Raw genomic sequence first — 17,178 nt, 5'->3', positions numbered from 1 at the left:
GGTGCCGGGCGCGGGACTACAACTCCCAGAAGGCCCCGCGCGCGCGCCCCTGCGCGGCCGCCGTCGCGCGTCACGTGGGGTTGGCCTCGCCGGTCACGTGGCCGCGGCGCGGGTCACGAGAACAAACACTCGGCAGCCGCGCTTTCCGGGCCGGTTCGGCCGCTGCTGGCCATGGCCAACGTGTCCAAGAAGGTGTCGTGGTCCGGCCGCGACCTGGACGACGACGAGGCGGCGCCCCTGCTGCGGAGGACGGCGCGGCCCGGGGCGCCAGCCGGCGAGGGCACGCCGCTGCTGAACGGGGCCGGGCCCGCGGCCGCCCGTCAGGTGAGTCCCCTCCGCCGGGAGAGCCCCGGGCCCGCGCCTCAGGCCCCCCGCCGCCGGGAGCCGGGAGCCGGGATCCGGGCGGGTGCGCCCCGGGCGGCCTTGGGCTACGCCTTCCCGGCCGCTCCGTCTCGCGGTTCAGCGGCTCTGGCGGGCGAGGGGTCGCCGGGTCGGCGGTGGCCCCGTGCCCGGCGGGTGCTGGCGGGCGCTGGCGGGCGCATCGGTACTCTGACCATCCCCCTGCCGAAGAGGAGGCAGCTGAGGCGCGACTAGTTCCGGAACGTGCCCCGGGGCCGCTTTGGCAAATGGCAGCGCTGGCTGGGACCTGGGCCCTGGGTTCTGGAGTCTTGGGGGGGGGAAGCTCTGGGCCGGGTGACTAGTGGGGTTCGAGGGGCCGGCCCGGCTCCACGAGCTTCCGCTTGCACAGTGTTCTCTGGCGGTGGGGAGCTCTGCCGGCCCCCCTTTTCTGCAGGCACCAGTACGAGGCGATCTTAGGAAGGACGAGTATTTCCACCCAGGTGCCCTTAGCAATTAATTGAAACTGGGGCGTCCACACAGACGCTGGGAGCGAGTCAGGGTGGTTGCGGGGTGGTCAGCACATCGGCGATGCGGTGGAGGTGTTGAATGAATTGCGTGTGGTGTTGATTTTGAGTGCTTGGACTCTTTTTATCCATTGCTTGCTCTGTTTTTGCGTTTATTTTTCAGTTTTTCTTCTCCTGGCCTAGATCTGTCCTTTAAACGTTTGGACAGTGTTTAAAGATGAGAGAGGACCCAAGCCTCTAGGGCTTATCTTTGTACCGCCCCCCCCCCCCCCCAGAGGCATCGGACAGCCAAAGCCCACGTCTGCTCTTTGAGTGAAATCTTAACGTTGAAATGCTTTCTGTGTCTATATGAGAAGTGATCTGAAGTGGCTCATTTGGGGGGCGGGGGGGGGGGACGCATAAGGGTGCTTTGTCATTTTCTTCTTGGAACGTTATTTTTTCCTCTTCTAAAAGAAAGTCACCCGAGGCCTACAAAATGGAAGCATAAAACTGGCTTTAATTAAAGAAATTGGAAACTTTGGGGTGGAATTTGGGTTTATCTCGAGAGTGAACGTGCTGGGGTTTCCCACTTCTCTCTCTTTTTTTTAACGTTTCTATTTATTAGTGAGAGACAGAGAGAGACAGAGCACGAGTGGGGGAGGGGCAGAGAGGGAGGGAGACACAGAATCCAAAGCAGGCTCCAGGCTCCGAGCTGTCAGCCCAGAGCCCGACGTGGGGCTAGAACCCAGGAACCATGAGATCATGACCTGAGCCCAAGTCAAATGCTTAACTGACTGAGCCACCCAGGCGCCCTGGGGTTCCTCGTTTCTCTTTGCAAATAGACACAGGAGTTGGCTCTTATGGTTTTTGTTTTGTTTCATTTTCTTTTTTTAAGAGCTCTTTGAAATCTTTTCTTAAAAAAAATGTATTCCCTTAAAAAATGCAAAGCTCTTTGTTCATCTGTGTTAGGTAGTAACAGACTAGCCTTTCTTAAACAATTAAGAAAAAAGTTTATCCTGCACTTACTCAGTGCCCGGCTGTGTGCAGTGTGCCTGGGACACCGAAGCGCACGAAGCAGCTTCCTTCCGACCGGCTGCAGGCTCACGGAGACAGGCCTCCTGCTCCAGGAAGACCGTGAGGGGCCCCAGAGACAGAAGAGGTCACAGTTGGTTCCATTCTTTTGAAAAATTTTTTTTTGACATTTATTTTTGAGACAGGGAGAGACAGAGCATGAACGGGAGAGGGTTAGAGAGAAGGAGACACAGAATCTGAAACAGGCTCCAGGCTCTGAGCTGTCAGCACAGAGCCCGACGCGGGGCTCAAACTCACGGACCGCGAGATCATGACCTGAGCCGAAGTCGGCCGCTCAACCGACTGAGCCACCCAGGCGCCCCTGGTTCCATTCTTGAAGAGTGCGAGACCCTCAGGCAGGCCGATGGCTGGGAAAGGATGAAGGGTGTGTTTGGGATCCTGTGCAAGTTTGGAAAGTAGGTGGGAGTGGGGAGAGAGGCAGGTGGGACCTGCAGGGGACAGCTGCTGGCTTTGAATTTGGCTGTATCTTGCGGAGAGCGCTGCAGGAAGCTGGCCGTTCCAGCCTGAAAGGATCGTAGCCCTCTGTGTGCAGACTGGCACGCGGGAGACCATAGGCGTTTGAGCTGGAAGTGTCGTTCCGCACCCCGGGAGGTGAGCCCCGCAGCCTCCTCTGCCTCAGCGTCCCTGCCCGCAGAAAGGTCCGTGTACGTGCTGCGCTCAGCGCTGTGCCCGTCCCAGACGGCCAGCGGTAGCCGCTGTTCGTAGTCTTCGCGTTGGGAACGGCAGCACGAACGTGACTGTCCTTGGGTTGTCGTTCATGGGGTGACTCCGCTGGAGGCTGACGGGATTCCTCGACGCTGGCCTTTTGGTGGGAGGGTCTGCTCTGGGCCCGCAGGCCGAGCTCAGCTTTAGGCTCGGGGGCGCCCTGGTGCTGCTCTCAGTCCTGGGGCCGTTTGGACTAAAATGACATCCCAGGCCAGCAACCCCCTGCAGGAATGTTCTAGTGAATCAGACGCGGGAGCTTGTCTCGGCCACCTACTGGCCCTCTGGGGTTTGTTGCATTGTGTCCAGAGTCGCGTGGTGGTGGTGGTGGTGGTGGTGGTGCCACCGCGGCGTGGGCATAGCCTGCTCCGCTCCTGAAGAAGCTGTTCTGGGCAGTGCCTGCCGGGCGACCTCCCTGCCAGGCTGCTGAGTGCCCCGTGGGGAACAAGCGCAGGGTGGACTGGCGACCCTCCTGAGCTCAGCCGCCTGCCCGGAAGGAAGCAGGCTGCTCTGAGCCACCTGTGGGATGCTGTCCCCTTGGGCAGGCCCCTGGGCCCGTGGGGCCAGAGTGTGGGGTGATGGTGAGTTATCAGCGAGTCACTGCCGTTGTGCTGCTGGGACAAGAAGAGGGTGTGGTCAGCCAGTCATGGTCACATATGTGGGTAGCGGGGAGCGGAGCATTTGGAGAACTTCTGGGGGAAATCTGAGGCAGAAGCAGATGCTTCAGCGGTGGGGGGTGGGGTGTCTGCAGGGTTTGTAAATGCAGGACATTTCCAGGGACCTCAGCTTTGGGAAGATCTGCCTGGGACACCTTAGGGTCAGGAGACGGGTAGCACTGTCAGGTTAGTGTTTAGAATCGATTCCACGGATCTTCTCTGGAAGCTGGGTTACCTCCGTGTCTTCCCTGGTGACCTTGGAGCCGCAGACCACAGTCGGGGAGCGCCAAGGGCCAGGGCGGGGTGTTCGGGGAACCTGCCCGGGCGGCTCATCCGTTGTCCTCACCAGCCCCTTGAGTGCTGGACATAAGCGAGCCCCCCGTCTTTCTCCTCGGTGGTTTCTAGCACCTCATCATTCCATCCTGGAAGTTCCTGTGCCTTGGCGTCTATGTCCTGTCCTCCCTTTCTGTCTGCCCAGCCCCACCTTGGAGGGTCCAGGCTGGTTGCCCCACTGCCCTCCGTGAGGGCTCCCCAGATGGATGTCCCTCCTGTCTTTAGTACCACTCAGGCAGGGTCCGCGTGGGTGGGACAGACCCCTGTCGTCAGCAAGGAGGCAGGCTTGAGAGCTGAGGACCAAGACCAGGCCCAGGCCTAGACAGAACGTCTGGGGAAGCCTCCCGGGCAGAGGCCATGGTGGCGTTCCCGTCCCAGACGATTCCGCCCACCGTCCCCTTCCCCCTCTGCACGGCTCACTCCTTCTCGATGGGGCTCAGCCTGCCGGCCTCCTCGCCCACCTGACCCAGCGTGCCAGGTTCTCACAGGCTCCCTCGGGCTTGCACTCGGTTTACAGGCGCCTGTCTGCTTGCCTGTGTGCCCCTGGCCGCTGCGGCCCTGTCCTCAGTGTGGAGCATGGACCTTGGCGGCCGTCAGAATGCGGCGGCACGGTCGAATAGAACAAGAGACAGCTTGTAAGTTTTTATTTTTTTTTTAATTAAAAAAATTTTTTTGAATGTTTGCATATTTTTGAGAGAGACGGAGACAGAGCATGAGTGGGGGAGGGGCAGAGAGAGAGGGAGACACAGAATCCGAAGCAGCTGCAGGCTCCGAGCTGTCAGTACAGAGCCTGATGGCGGGGCTCGAACTCACAAACCGCAAGGTCACGACCTGGGCCGAAGTCGGACACTTAACTGACTGAGCCACCCAGGCGCCCCAATAAGTTGCTTCTAAACTTTTGCTTTACGTTTGAGTAAAAATGTACGACAGAACTTGGCACCTTAACCAGTCTTTAGGGTACGGTTCAGTGGTGTCGGATGTATTCATGTTGTGCAATTGTCCCCACTGCCCGTCAGGGAACTCGCCCGCCTTGCACAACTGAAACACTGGCGCCCCAGCCCCTCCCCAGCCTGGTGCCCACTTTGCTACTTCCCGTCTTTGTAGACCCGAGTAGGAACCGTGCTGTGGTGTATGTGCAGTCACAGCGTCTGTCTTGCCGTGGCCAGCTGCCGTCTCTCAGCATAACATCCCTGAGGTTCCTCTGCGTCGTAGCAGATTGCAGAATCTACTTCCTTTTCGAGGCCAGACCGTCTTCTTTTGCACATGTGGACCCCAGTGGATTTATCCGTTCATCCGTCAAGAGACACTTGGGTTCCCCCCCAGCCCCCCGCCCCATGGCCCGGTCATGCTTTCGTGAGTGGGGTGTGCAAGGGTCTCTTCAGGTCCCTGCTTCCAGCTCTACAGTGCACCCCCAAGGTGGGGTTGCTGGGTCACGTGGTCATCTTGTGCCGAATTGTCCGAGGAGCCACCAGGCTGTGTGCCGCGGCCGCCGCACCATCACGCCCCCGACTCCAGCACACAGGGCTCGGGCTCCTGGGCACGCCTGCCGCATTCACGACTCCGGGCTTTGGTGGTGGCCGTTCCGACAGGTGTGAGGTGGCATCTCGTGGTTGGGACGTGCATGGCTCTGGTGACGTCGAGCACATTGTCCTGGGCTCACTGGCCGTATGCATCTCGCCTTCGGAGACGTGTACTCGGGGCCTCTGCCCACTTTTGTGATTGGCTTCTTTTTGTGGTTGACTTGTGGGAGTTCTTCAGGGTTAAGGTGGTTGACTCCTTTCAGAAGTGCGATTCACAGCACGTTCTCCCTCTCTGCAGGCTGCCTTCCCCTCTGTTGTGTCTTCTGATGCACGGGGGTTTTTTGGCAGGTCCCATTTGCACGTACTTTTAATTTTAATTTTAAAAATAGCTATGGATTTACAGGAAGTTGACAAGGCCATACAGAGCGGGCCCGAGCGCCTTGCCCCCATTTCCTTCACTGCGTCAGTCCCCGTAGTGACAGCACAGCGCTGAAACCGGGACACTGATGTTGGCACGCGGGCGGTTCTCCGTCCTACGTCACGCGGGTGCCTCCGTGTGAGCGCCACCGCAGTCAACGTGCAGACCGTGTGGGTCGGCACGAGGCTCCCTCGTCCTGCCTCTTGTGGTCACCCCTCCCGCACCCCGATCCGTTCTCGTCCCCCAGACCCGACGTTTCCAGAGAGTCAGGTCTGTGCAGCTGCACAGTGTGTAATCTCTGGGATCTTCCCACCCTAGAGATTCCGTCCCAGCTGTTGTGCATATCAGTAGTTTGAGGAGCTCGTATGTCACCTCACCCGTGTTTAAGAGAGAGAAACAGACACGACATGAAATAAATCACTGAACTTCAAGTAAATGGTTTTTCTCACCATGAAAGATGTTTCCCGGAAGATGCCTTGAAGCCCAGAAAAGACGTGGAGAAGCTGGGAGGGGGGTGGGTGCTTTACCTCCACTGCCATCACGCGGTCCGGGTCCAGCGTGCTCTGCTGGGGTGCGGTCCACCCTCCACACCTGGCAGCCTCTGTGTCACCTGAGCACGGGGGACCGTGCCCACTGGACCCTTCTTGCCGAACCTCTCCGGAGGTGATGCATGTGCGGCGGCCTGGCCCCTGCAAACCGTTTAGACGTCAGAGGAAGCACTTTGCGGGTCCCGACTTTGGGCACCCTTTTTGCGGAGGAGTGATTGCCTGGTGTACTCGAGCTCCTTTCGTGATCACCGGAGAATAAGTGGCACCGTCTGCCGGGTCGAAGCACAGACCACCGTCTCCAGATGCCCCTCACTTCAGCGCTCAGTTCCGCCCAGGTGTTGTTCAGCTGGGTTGTCCACGCTTGTGCCCCGTCCGCTGGCCGGTCAGCATGTGTGGATGTGCGCCCAAGGAAGTGCACTCGGTGTTGGCCGCACTCAGGCTTGCGGCCGGGGGCGGTGGCCCAGGACCCCTCCGGGTCCACGCGTCCTGTCTGCAGAGCGGAGGCTGTTCCAGGTCCAGGCGGCCTCCTGGCTGCGGTTCCCTCGAGAACTGGGACCTCTTGCCGGCCCAGCGCAGTCGTCAGCGGGGCTGGCCCTCCTGCCCAGGGCGTGAAGCCGGGGAGCCCCGTCCTGCCTTTCTGCTCAGATTCAGCAGTTTGGGGCCGTTCATGATCGTTTTTAAAAGAGAACCAGATGTTTCTGTCAGTAACCCCGCTTTACCAGAACTTGCTGCATGTGTGTGGACAGAAGTGCCCAGCTACACACGGGGCACGGGTCCTCACGGGAACACGCAGCTCTGTGGGGTGAGCGTGGGCCCCATGGATGCCTGAGCCCGCAGACAGGACGAAGTAAGAGGTCGACAGCAGTGACTGATAACGAAATAGGACAGTCGTGACGACGTCCCGTCCCAGAAGGTACGCGAATGCGGTCTCCCTCTCCAGGCGTCGTACTGTTGTCGTGCACGCGCCCTTGCTCCTTTGAGGATGCCAGGTGGCAGAATGCCCACGTGACGAGGTGGGGGGAGGCGGCTGGCGCCTTGTGATGTGGCGCCAGGTGGCTGCTGACCTTGTGACCGCCCATCAGGAGGAGGGTCATCTGCCTGCTGACCACGCGGCGGGAACCGTGGCCGGGGGGCTGGCGTCTGATTTGTTCTCGTGCTGCGTCCTGTCGGCTGCGTCTGGGCTGACCCCCAGCGCAAGGCGCCCAGCTGCATGTGCCCTCCTCAGAGAAACCACGAGTCACGTTTCGGTGCCAGTATGTTCCACGCAGTACTTGGGACATACTTAACACTGCAACATGATGTTTCTCTGAAGTGTGAACGTTGGCCAGTCCCCCGACGTGGCCGGGCGGTGGGTGTAGGAAGAACCATGCGCCTGGGTGTCTGTCCTCTGTGGCTGACCCGCCCCTGGGCCCAGGAGCCCGGCCCAGCTTCAGAGGCACCCTGGGGGTGCGGGCGCCCTGACCACATGTCTGGAGGGGCTGCGTGGAGACCTGTGACAGGTCCCCGCCTGCCGGAGCCTCCCGGTCTCCCGACGACGAGACACAGGAGGATGGGTGGGGTGGGGGGAGCCTGGAGGACGCTCGCGTGGGCGTCTTGCAGCCCTTGGTCCCCGGGGCTGGCAGCTGTCTGCAGTCTCGGTAGAGCGGAGGAGGGCCCGGCCTCTGGGGCCAGGAAGGCCTGGGCTTCCCGTTCAGGGGCTCGACTCGTCCCGGCCCCCCACCGGCCGTGCGGTAGGGTGGGGGGCCCCAGATGAGTCAGCACCGCCTGTGGCTGAGCGCCCTGTGATTTCTCTCACGCTTCCAGTCACCACGCTCAGCGTTTTTCCGGATCGGACAGATGAGCAACGTGGATCTGGATGACGAGCTGCTCGACCCCGTGAGTGCTAGACTCATCCCCTACCCTTCGCCTCTCACCACCCACCCCTTCCTCCTGTGGGGGTGCCGCCCGGCAGGGGGCGGACGGGGAGCGCCGGACACGAAGGTGGTGGACGGCGGGCAGGGCCGGGCAGAGCAGGGGGGCAGCCGTGGGTCGTGCAGAGCTCAGGGACAAAATGACCAGCTGTCTCGCGGGGACCCCAGAGCCTGGGCGACCGAGGGTCTGCTTGCCCTGAGGCTGAGCCACGTGAGCAGAGATGGGGCAGCGCGAGCCGGGAGGGAACACTGAGCGAGAGCGTCATGTGGGAGCACGAGACAGCTGGGGAAAGGCCAGGGGAACAGGCACCACCCGGGGGAGAGGGGCCTCGAGTGGGCCGGAGGGGGACTCTGGGGACAAGGACCTCAGGGGTGAGGGACCTTTGGACAGCGTGACGCCCTCTTGCCCTGCCCCGTGCCGAGCTGTCCGGCAGCTGCCGGCGAGTGCTTCCTGAGCCCGCCCGGGTCCCCCGACTTGCATTTGATTTCCTCCTCGGTGCCTCGTGGTTCGGACCTGCATTTCTGTGATAGCTGGTGGCAGCCTTCCGTATGTCTTCTTTGCAGAAATGTCTGTTCCCATTCTGTGCCGTTTTTATCAGGTTATTTGTGTTTTCGTTACTGGGTTGTAAGAATTCTTTACCTTTTTTTAAGATTTTACTTACTTATTTTTAAATTTATATTCAAATTAGCATGTAGTGCAACAATGATTTCAGGAGTAGATTCCTTAGTGCCCCTTCCCCATTTAGCCCATCCCCCCTCCCACACCCCTTGCAGCAACCCTCCGTTTGTTCTCCATATTTATGAGTCTCTTCTCTTTTGTCCCCCTCCCTGTTTTGATACTATTTTTGTTGCCTTTCCCTTAGGTTCATCTGTTTTGTCTCTTAAATTTTTTTTTGAATGTTTATTTTTGAGAGAGATAGAGACAGAGCCTGAGTGGGGGAGGGGCAGAGAGAGAGGGAGACACAGAATCGGAAGCAGGCTCCAGGCTCCGAGCTGTCAGCACAGGGCCCGACGCAGAGCTTGAACCCACGAGCCGTGAGATCGTGACCTGAGCCGAAGTCAGACGCTCAACCGACTGAGCCACCCAGGAGCCCCTCATCTGTTCTGTCTCTTAAAGTCCTCATAGGAGTGAAGTCCTATGATATCTTTCTCTGACTGACTAATTTCACTTAGCACAATACTTTCCGGTTCCATCCACGTAGCTGCAAATGGCAAGCTTTCGTTCTTTTTGATTGCTGAGTAATACTCCATCGTGTATATATTCCACGTCTTCTTTTCCATTCATCCATCGCTGGACATTTGGGCTCTTTCCATACTTTGGCTCTTGTATAGCAGCCATGCTGCTATAAACATGGGGGTGCACGTGTCCCTTCGAAACAGCACACCTGTATCCCTTGGATAAACGCCTAGCAGTGCCATTGCTGGGTCGTAGGGTAGTTCTACCTTTAATTTTTTGAGGAGCCTCCGTACTGTTTTCCAGAGTGGCTGCATCAGCTTGCGTTCCCAAGAACTCTTTAATTTTGATGAGCTCCAGTTAACTCTTTCTTTCTGTCGTCACTGTACCTTTGCTGTCTTATGTAAGAAGCCACTGCCTAGTCCAAGGTCATGAAGATCTTCTCCTGTGTTTTCTTCTGAGACTTCTTTGATTTTAAAGATTTTGTTTGTTTTGGGGGAGAGAGAGAGAATGCCCATATGCACAGGCATATGAGTGGAGGAGGGGCAGAGAGAGAGAGAATCCCAAGCAGGCTCTGTGCTGCCCGCACGGAGCCCGAGTTGGGGTGCGATCCCACAACCCTGGGATCATGACCTGACCCGAGATCTATGCTCAACCGACTGAGCCACCCAGACGCCTTGAGAGTTCTATCATTTTGGGTCTTGAATCTGTCACTGATTTTGTCTGATGGAAGGTGAGGGTAGAGCTTCACTCTTTTGGATGTGGATGTCCAGTTCCCTAGCGCCGTTTCTCAGAAAAACACTTCTTTCCACACCGAGTTGTGTTGGCACCATGTTCAAAAGTCAGCCATCCACGTGAGGCTCTGGGTCCCCCTTGTCTCCACCGTTCCCTGTGTCTGTCCTGGAGCCAGGGCCACACTGTCCGGGGGACCGGAGCTTTCATGTGAGTCTTGAAACTAGGAAGTGAGTGTCCTCCAACTTTGTTCTCCTTTTTCAAGCTCATGTTGGCTGCTGGAGACCCCTTGTGTTTCCGTGTGGTTTTTAAGCATGCCAATTTCTTTGGGGACGCCGGCTGGGGTGGCCCGGGACTCGCCGCTGCTTCTTAGTGCTTAGTCCTCTGACCTGTGAGCACAGTGTGTCTGTCCACATATTCGCATCTCTAGGTTCTCTCAGCGGTGCGTTGTGGTTTTCAGCACACACGTCTTACGCTTCCCTTGGTAAACATATTTTAGGAGTAAGTATCGTTTCATATATTGTACTTCTGGTGCTAACGTAAGTAGGGTTCTCTTAATTTCATTTTTGGTTGTTCATTGCAGGCATTTAGAGATGTGTTTGATATTTGCGTGCTGATCGCATATCCTTCAATCTTACTGAATGCGTTATAGTTTTAATTTTTTAGTATGTTTTTTGAGATTTTGTGTATACAAGATCATGTCACCTGCAAATAGAGAGTTTTGTTTCTTCCTTTCCACCCTGGATGCCTTTTCTCTCTTGTCGCCTGACGGGCCTGGCGGAGCCTCCAGGACGAGGTCGAGTGGAAGTGCCCATCCTCGTCTCGTTCCTGGTCTTCCGGGAGAAGCGTCGGTCCTTCGCCATCGAGGGTGATGACTGACGCCTCGACCAGGTTGACGTGGTTCTTTTCTTACTTTGTGACATATTTTTGTCATGAAGGAATGTCGAATTTTTATCAGACACTTTTTCTGAACTTACTGAGATGATGGTGTGGATTTTGTCCTTTATTCTTTTGAAACGGTATTGAACTGTTTTTACTCAACCACACTTCGGACACCAAGTGTGTGGGTTTTCCTCGCCAAGCAGTTCTCTGCAGACGTCGACCGGGTGTCCTACAACTTAACTCAGTTCTGACACTCTTATCCGGCATTATGCAGACCCCCCGGGGCTGAGGGCCCAGTCCCATGAGACCACCCCCACTTCCGATGCCAGTCACAAATCCAAGCTGTCACCTGTGCTTCTGATCCACCAGCTCTAAGTCGGGGTTCTCACCGCCCCCCCCCTTCTCAGCCTCCATAATTTGCTAGAACGGCTCACAGAACTCAGGGAAACCCTCACTCATGTTTACTGGTCCATCGTCAAGGATAGAACTCTCGGGAACAGGGATGGGAGAGACACACAGGGCAAGGGGTGGAGAGGGGGCTGGGAGCCTCCCGGCCCTGCGGGGGGGGGGGGGGGGCACCCTCCCGGCCCCTCTGTGTGTGCGTTCACCTGCCCAGAGGCTCCCCAGCCCCTTCCTTTGGGGTTTTTCTGGAGGCCCCGTGACACAGGTGAGGTTGATCAGGTCCTGGGTGACCAGCTCCGTCCCCAGCCGCCCTCCCCCCACCCGCCGCCAGAGGTCAGAGTTCTGGGAGTGGAGCTGGGAGCTCCCACCCTCTTATCAGCCTTGGTCATTCTGGCAGCAGCCTCTCTGTCTCTCCAGCGCACAGAAAACTCACCCTGCAGAAAGGCCATGGGATTTCGGAGCCAGGTGCCGGCCCCTGGGACAGACCAACAATGTATTTCCCATGGTTCCATAGACATGACATTACTTGATTTTCGGACTTTAAGCCAGCCTCACGTCCCTGAGATAAACCTGCCTTGGTCATGGTGCCGAGGGATCCGATGCGCTGGTTCCTTGTCCAGGACTTAGTGTCTGCATTCCTCCTGTCTTGTGGCACCTTCGTCTGGCTCTAGGGTCCATAGACTACTGGCTTCATAGAACAGATGGGCACATGTCCCCTCCCCTTCTCGTTTGTGCTTGCTCTTAAAAAAATTTTTTTTGCGGGGGCTCCTGGGTGGCTCAGTCGGCTAAGCGTCAGACTTCGGCTCAGGTCACGATCTCACGGTTCGTGGGTTCGAGCCCCGCGTCGGGCTCTGTGCTGACGGCTCAGAGCCTGGAGCCTGCTTCGGATTCTGTGTCTCCCTTTTTCTCTGACCCTCCCCCGTTCATGCTCTGTCTCTCTCTCTCAAAAATAAATAAAAACGTTAAAAAAAATTAAAAAAAATTTTTTTTAAATAACGCGTGTTTATTTTTGAGAGATAACGAGCAGGGGAGGGGCAGACAGGGAGACAGAATTCGAAGCAGGCTCCAGGCTCTGAGCTGTCAGGACAGAGCCCGACGTGGGGCTCGAACCCACAAACCGTGAGATCGTGACCTGAGTCGAAGTCGGGTGCTTACCCGACTGAGCGCCGCAGGTGCCCCCCTGTGGTTTCTTCTTAAATGTGCTGGCTCGTCAAGTATGTGGCTCTACTCTTTCTCCTACAGGACTTGGAACCCCCTCACCCTTTCCCCAAGGAGATCCCGCACAACGAGAAGCTCCTGTCCCTCAAGTACGAGGTGGGCCTCCTTCCTCTGGGCCCCACCCCAAGCAGCCCCTGGGCACCTGTCCCCCGCCCCCGCCCCACGTGAAGCTGGAGCGTGGCGTCAGACGTGGCGTTCTGTCTGCTGCCCGCAGAGCTTGGACTATGACAACAGCGAGAACCAGCTCTTCCTGGAGGAGGAGCGGCGGATCAACCACACGGTGAGTCTGCACGGGCCGCCCACGCCGCTGCCCCGCGCTGCCCTGGCGCCATCTCCCTCCCCCTCCGTGGTCCTCGCACCTCCATCCCTTCTGCAAGAGACACCAGCGTAGGGCCCTGTGTGACAGCGGCTGTGTCCTGTGGGTGGCGGAGGCCGCCTCCTCCCAGGCGCCCGAGGTGGCGGCTTCTGATGGCAAATCGGTTGGGAAGGCCCACTGCCTCTGAGATGACCAGAGGCCGCCTCTCCGTGATGCGGGGTCCGTGTGTAGCGTGCCGTTCCCGGTGGGGGCCTCCCCCCGCACCCGCTTCTGATGGGCACCCCCCCCCCGCCAACAGGCCTTCCGAACGGTGGAGATGAAGCGCTGGGTCATCTGTGCCATGATCGGGATCCTCACGGGCCTCGTGGCCTGCTTCATCGACATCGTGGTGGAGAACGTGGCTGGCCTGAAGTACAAGGTCGTCAAGGACAGTATCCTTTGTGGTCCCCAGCACAGGAGGGTCCACCGGCAGCAAAGCCTCTGAGCCCCGCGTGTGTGTTATCAAGGGCGGGGAGGTGTGGCTGCGTGCCCGTGTCTGTCACGGCCGGGAGGTGACGGTCCGGTCAGTGCGCAGCTCCTGGCGCTCGGGGCTCGGGAGGCCGGGCCACAGGAGAGACCAGGAAAGTTTTCATCCTTGACGAGCCCTCGACATCGACAAGTTCACGGAGCGGGGCGGGCTGTCCTTCTCCCTTCTGCTGTGGGCCACCCTCAATTCCGCATTCGTGCTCGTCGGCTCCGCCATCGTCGCGTTTGTGGAGGTAGGGCCACCAGGAGGTCGAGGCAGGGGCGCCTGCGTGGGTGGGAGCCCTGACACCGTGCTGGCCGGGTGGGCGTGGCTACACTGCTGGGGCCTCTGGCGCAGGTGTTAAACGTCCAGTCACCCCCAACCCCAGGGCGCCCGGCTCCTGCCCCGCTCAGCGAGGACTGTGGGGCCGGCCCAGGTGGAAGGGACCCCCCGTGTCTCTCAGAAGCCTGCCTTCCTTCGCCTGCCCCTTTGCCTCTCTCTTGTCGTGGGTATAGCATCCAGAAGCTTCTGTGTGGGGTGCTGTGCGGTGCCCTCCCCCCCGGCCCCTCAGCCAGTGTGTGACATGTGCCTCCTGTCTGTCTTGTAGCGTCCCCTGCCCCTCGTGCCCTCTTGGGGACACCGGGCTTCCTTTCCTCTCCTTTCCCCACCCCTCCCGTGGTCTGCCGACCCCGGTGGTCACTGCCTGTGGGGTGAAGCGAGAATCCCTCCGTGGGCAGCTGTTCCCCGTGTGGGCCCCCGCGTGGCTGTGTCCTCCTGGGCCGGGTGGTGGCTGTGGCCCCTCGCTACCTGACCCGGCTCAGTGCTGGCCTCTGCCTCCTTCCAGCCGGTCGCTGCCGGCAGCGGGATCCCTCAGATCAAGTGCTTCCTCAACGGGGTGAAGATCCCGCATGTGGTCCGGCTCAAGGTGAGGCCCGGAGGGGGCGCGTGGCTGGCAGCAGGCGCTCCGCGTGGGGTTCTCGCGGGGTCGGGAGCTCCTGGTTTGCCCGCCTGCACGTGGGGACCAGCCCGGACGGACTCTGTGTGCTGCCCGTGAGCACGTGCGTGGATTTTGCGTAATCTCGCTTTGGAAGGTGGTGAGGTTTTCTCTTACGCGCTTTAAGTCCTGCACGAATGCTGAAATGGGGTATCTGTTAGGATCACGGCGGTGTGGAACCTAAGTTCTGCGTGGTGGTTAATGTTTCCAAACGAGAACCGCTCTGTTAGAGTGGTGGGTACGCTTGCCGTGACGCTTTCCTTGCTCTTAAAATTGTCCTCGATGTTCGTTACACTTACTGTCTTTGACACCCTGTTTCTGAGGAGGTTGGGGGGTCAGGAGCGTGGTCCCTCCATGGTCATTTCCGGTGTTGGGTAGGCATGCCTCAGCCAGAGGCTTCTCACCCCGTCTGGGGAAAGGGGGTGCTCCTGGGGGCCGGCAGCTGTGCACTGGGGGTGACAGCCCGGGGGAGGCCCCGTGCCCTGCTGCAAAGGGCAGGACTCACCTCGGAGCCTCCAGGAGCAGCGTCTGCCCCGTTGCTACCACACTGGTAGCCAGGCGGCGGTGGGCAACGACCCTGGCAGGTGGTCGGCAGAGAAATGCAGCTGGGGGCCCAGAGGAGCCGTACCTCCTGCTGCTTTCTGCTCCCTGGGACACACGAGTACTCAGGGCAGAAAATGGGAAGATGAAGGAAATCAGGAAAGAATCAGCCGGGAGTCCAGCTCCGAGGATACCTGCGGTAGACGCGTGGGCCCTCCCCCCCTGCCTTGTCTCGTGGGGCTGGGGCTGGACACGCAGTCAGGATTGCTTCACGTTTACAGCTTTGCTACAGGTTCCCAGACCGTGTGGCCTTCAATCAGAGACTCGATGTGTTTTCCCTTGTATTCTAGACCCTCGTGATCAAAGTGTCTGGAGTGATCCTGTCTGTGGTGGGCGGACTGGCAGTGGGAAAGGTAACGGAGTGCGTGTGGTGCTGTCCTAGCGTGAGTCCCCCGCACTCTGCCTGCGACGCGAGGCCACTGTGTTCTCTTGGAGCCACGCTTGTCTGAGGGCGGCTGTCCTGTGCTTCTAGGAGGGGCCGATGATTCACTCGGGCTCTGTGATCGCCGCCGGGATTTCCCAAGGGAGGTCAACGTCGCTGAAGCGAGATTTCAAGGTGAGTTCTCTCCTGCCGACATGGACGACCACGCATCCCTGGGAGGCTCTGCCGGGACCTTGGCCTCTCCCCCGACCGTCCCCAAGGCACGCAGAACGAGGAGGCAAGAGTGACTCGTGGACACATTGAAGAGGCTTAGTTTCGGGATCTGTTCCAGAGCAGTTTTGTCACGTTTCCCCTAAAAGCCACCACGTTTTGATGGCTAGTGTGCTGAGTTGATGTGGGAATGCACACGTTCGTTGTTTTTATAAGCAGAGTCTTAGATTTTTCAATCAAAAACGTGTTTTCAGCTCATCTGTTCGCAGTTGGCGGTGGGGTTTTGAGTTTCTAACGTGTCTCTTAGGCAGACTGTGATGTGTCCTCGTTGTTGTGAATGGGTGTCTTCGGTTCCCTCTCTCGGTTGTTGGCGTGCAAGGGTGCGTTCAGCGTGTGTCGCCTCGTCAGCTCTCTGGTCTTTGTGAATGCAAGTCGATGGCTGTCCCGAGACGCCTTCATGTCCCCTCCTCCCTGCCCCCCTCTGCCTTCGGGCCCTGTCTCCGTGGCCTCTGGCTGACCTCGGCCCTTTCTCAGTGAAGTGCCCTCGGGGAGGCTGGCTGAGCCCCACTCTCCCCGTTTCTTCCTGTTGTAGATCTTCGAGTACTTCCGCAGAGACACGGAGAAGCGGGACTTCGTCTCAGCGGGAGCTGCGGCCGGAGTGTCCGCTGCATTTGGAGCCCCTGTGGGTGAGGAGGGCGGCCTGTGCCGGGGAGGTCTCCGTGCCCACTGTGTGGAGGAGAGTTCTTGGTGTTGGCAGACTTTGAGCTCGGGGTGAGGATGGGCACGTGCCCCCGAGAGGCCCTGTGGCTGCCCTTGATGGTCTTGGGGCCCTGGGGTCTCGTGGGGCAGGGGCTGCGGTAGATGCGGGGTCCCCCGCGGCCTGGGTCAGTGCGGCAGTGCCAGGCTGCTTGCCGTTCTAGGTGGGGTGCTGTTCAGCTTGGAGGAGGGCGCCTCCTTCTGGAACCAGTTCCTGACGTGGAGAATAGTAAGTCTGTGGAGGGCCGCTCCCTCGCTGGAGTCAGGCACTGCCAGTCCCTGGCCTCTGCTGTCTGGCGGGCCCCTGCTCCTGGGGAGACGTCCCCTGACGTGCTGGGAGCCGTGCACCCTGTGGGTCTGTCATGGCAAGCCCTGCCCATCACTTGACCTGAGCCGCTGCCCGTCCCCCGTCGGCCGCAGGCCTTGTTTGCCACCTGCTCTCCTGCTTATCAGGACCCCAGACCCCGCACAGCTCGTCCCTCAGCTCCATCACTGGCTTGGCCCAACGCTCATCCACACAAGGCAGTGACCCACTCGTCCAGCCGCGAGGGGCCAGCCTCGGAAGGGTCTCCAGACACCTCCTAAGTGACAGGGGAAGGCCCCCACCCAGCCTCCTGGCTCTGGGACTTTGGCCCAATGGGCTTGGTTCTGATGGCGCTCGTTCTCTCTGCCTACAGTTCTTTGCTTCCATGATTTCCACGTTCACCCTCAATTTTGTCTTGAGCATTTATCATGGAAACATATGGGACCTGTCGAGCCCAGGACTGATCAACTTTGGAAGATTTGACACAGAGGTAATATAATGTGCTCCCGCGTTCTTCCCGGTTCTTTCTTAGTGTGGGGCCAAGATCATCCCGGGATGATTCTGGTTCATTCTGAGAATGTGGACTGTAGAGAAATAGTTGGTTTTAGCTGCATGATTGAGCTGAGTGCCGAGGGCCGGAGATAAGAAGAAAGCACACCTCGGAACTGCCCGTCAGGTTAGG

The 17,178-nt window shown here is 58.9% G+C and overlaps 1 protein-coding gene across 4 annotated transcripts in view; it reads left to right on the top strand.

Moving 5' to 3' along the window:
- The first annotated feature begins 98 nt into the window (after nt 1–98).
- CLCN7 (chloride voltage-gated channel 7) overlaps nt 99–17,178 on the top strand; it is a 26,535-nt gene continuing 9,455 nt past the window's right edge. For 2 of the 4 annotated variants that reach the window (XR_007459247.1, XM_049637225.1), the window contains exons 1-12: nt 99–324; nt 7,915–7,986; nt 12,454–12,525; nt 12,644–12,709; nt 13,044–13,176; nt 13,394–13,503; nt 14,095–14,175; nt 15,135–15,197; nt 15,317–15,400; nt 16,029–16,122; nt 16,357–16,421; nt 16,870–16,986. Coding sequence is in view for 3 of the 4 variants with exons in the window: in XM_049637225.1 (XP_049493182.1) it covers nt 172–324; nt 7,915–7,986; nt 12,454–12,525; nt 12,644–12,709; nt 13,044–13,176; nt 13,394–13,503; nt 14,095–14,175; nt 15,135–15,197; nt 15,317–15,400; nt 16,029–16,122; nt 16,357–16,421; nt 16,870–16,986 (1,110 nt within the window). In the remaining variant the exon portion in view is untranslated. Of the gene's footprint in view, nt 325–356; nt 7,025–7,914; nt 7,987–12,453; nt 12,526–12,643; nt 12,710–13,043; nt 13,177–13,393; nt 13,504–14,094; nt 14,176–15,134; nt 15,198–15,316; nt 15,401–16,028; nt 16,123–16,356; nt 16,422–16,869; nt 16,987–17,178 lie in introns of those variants that run through there. The other 2 variants (XM_049637227.1, XM_049637226.1) reach the window with 2 other exon arrangements.

The sequence above is a fragment of the Panthera uncia genome, chromosome E1, assembly GCF_023721935.1.
Source record: "Panthera uncia isolate 11264 chromosome E1, Puncia_PCG_1.0, whole genome shotgun sequence".
Taxonomy (NCBI): domain Eukaryota; kingdom Metazoa; phylum Chordata; class Mammalia; order Carnivora; family Felidae; genus Panthera; species Panthera uncia.
This window is presented reverse-complemented; position numbering and strand designations above follow the sequence as displayed.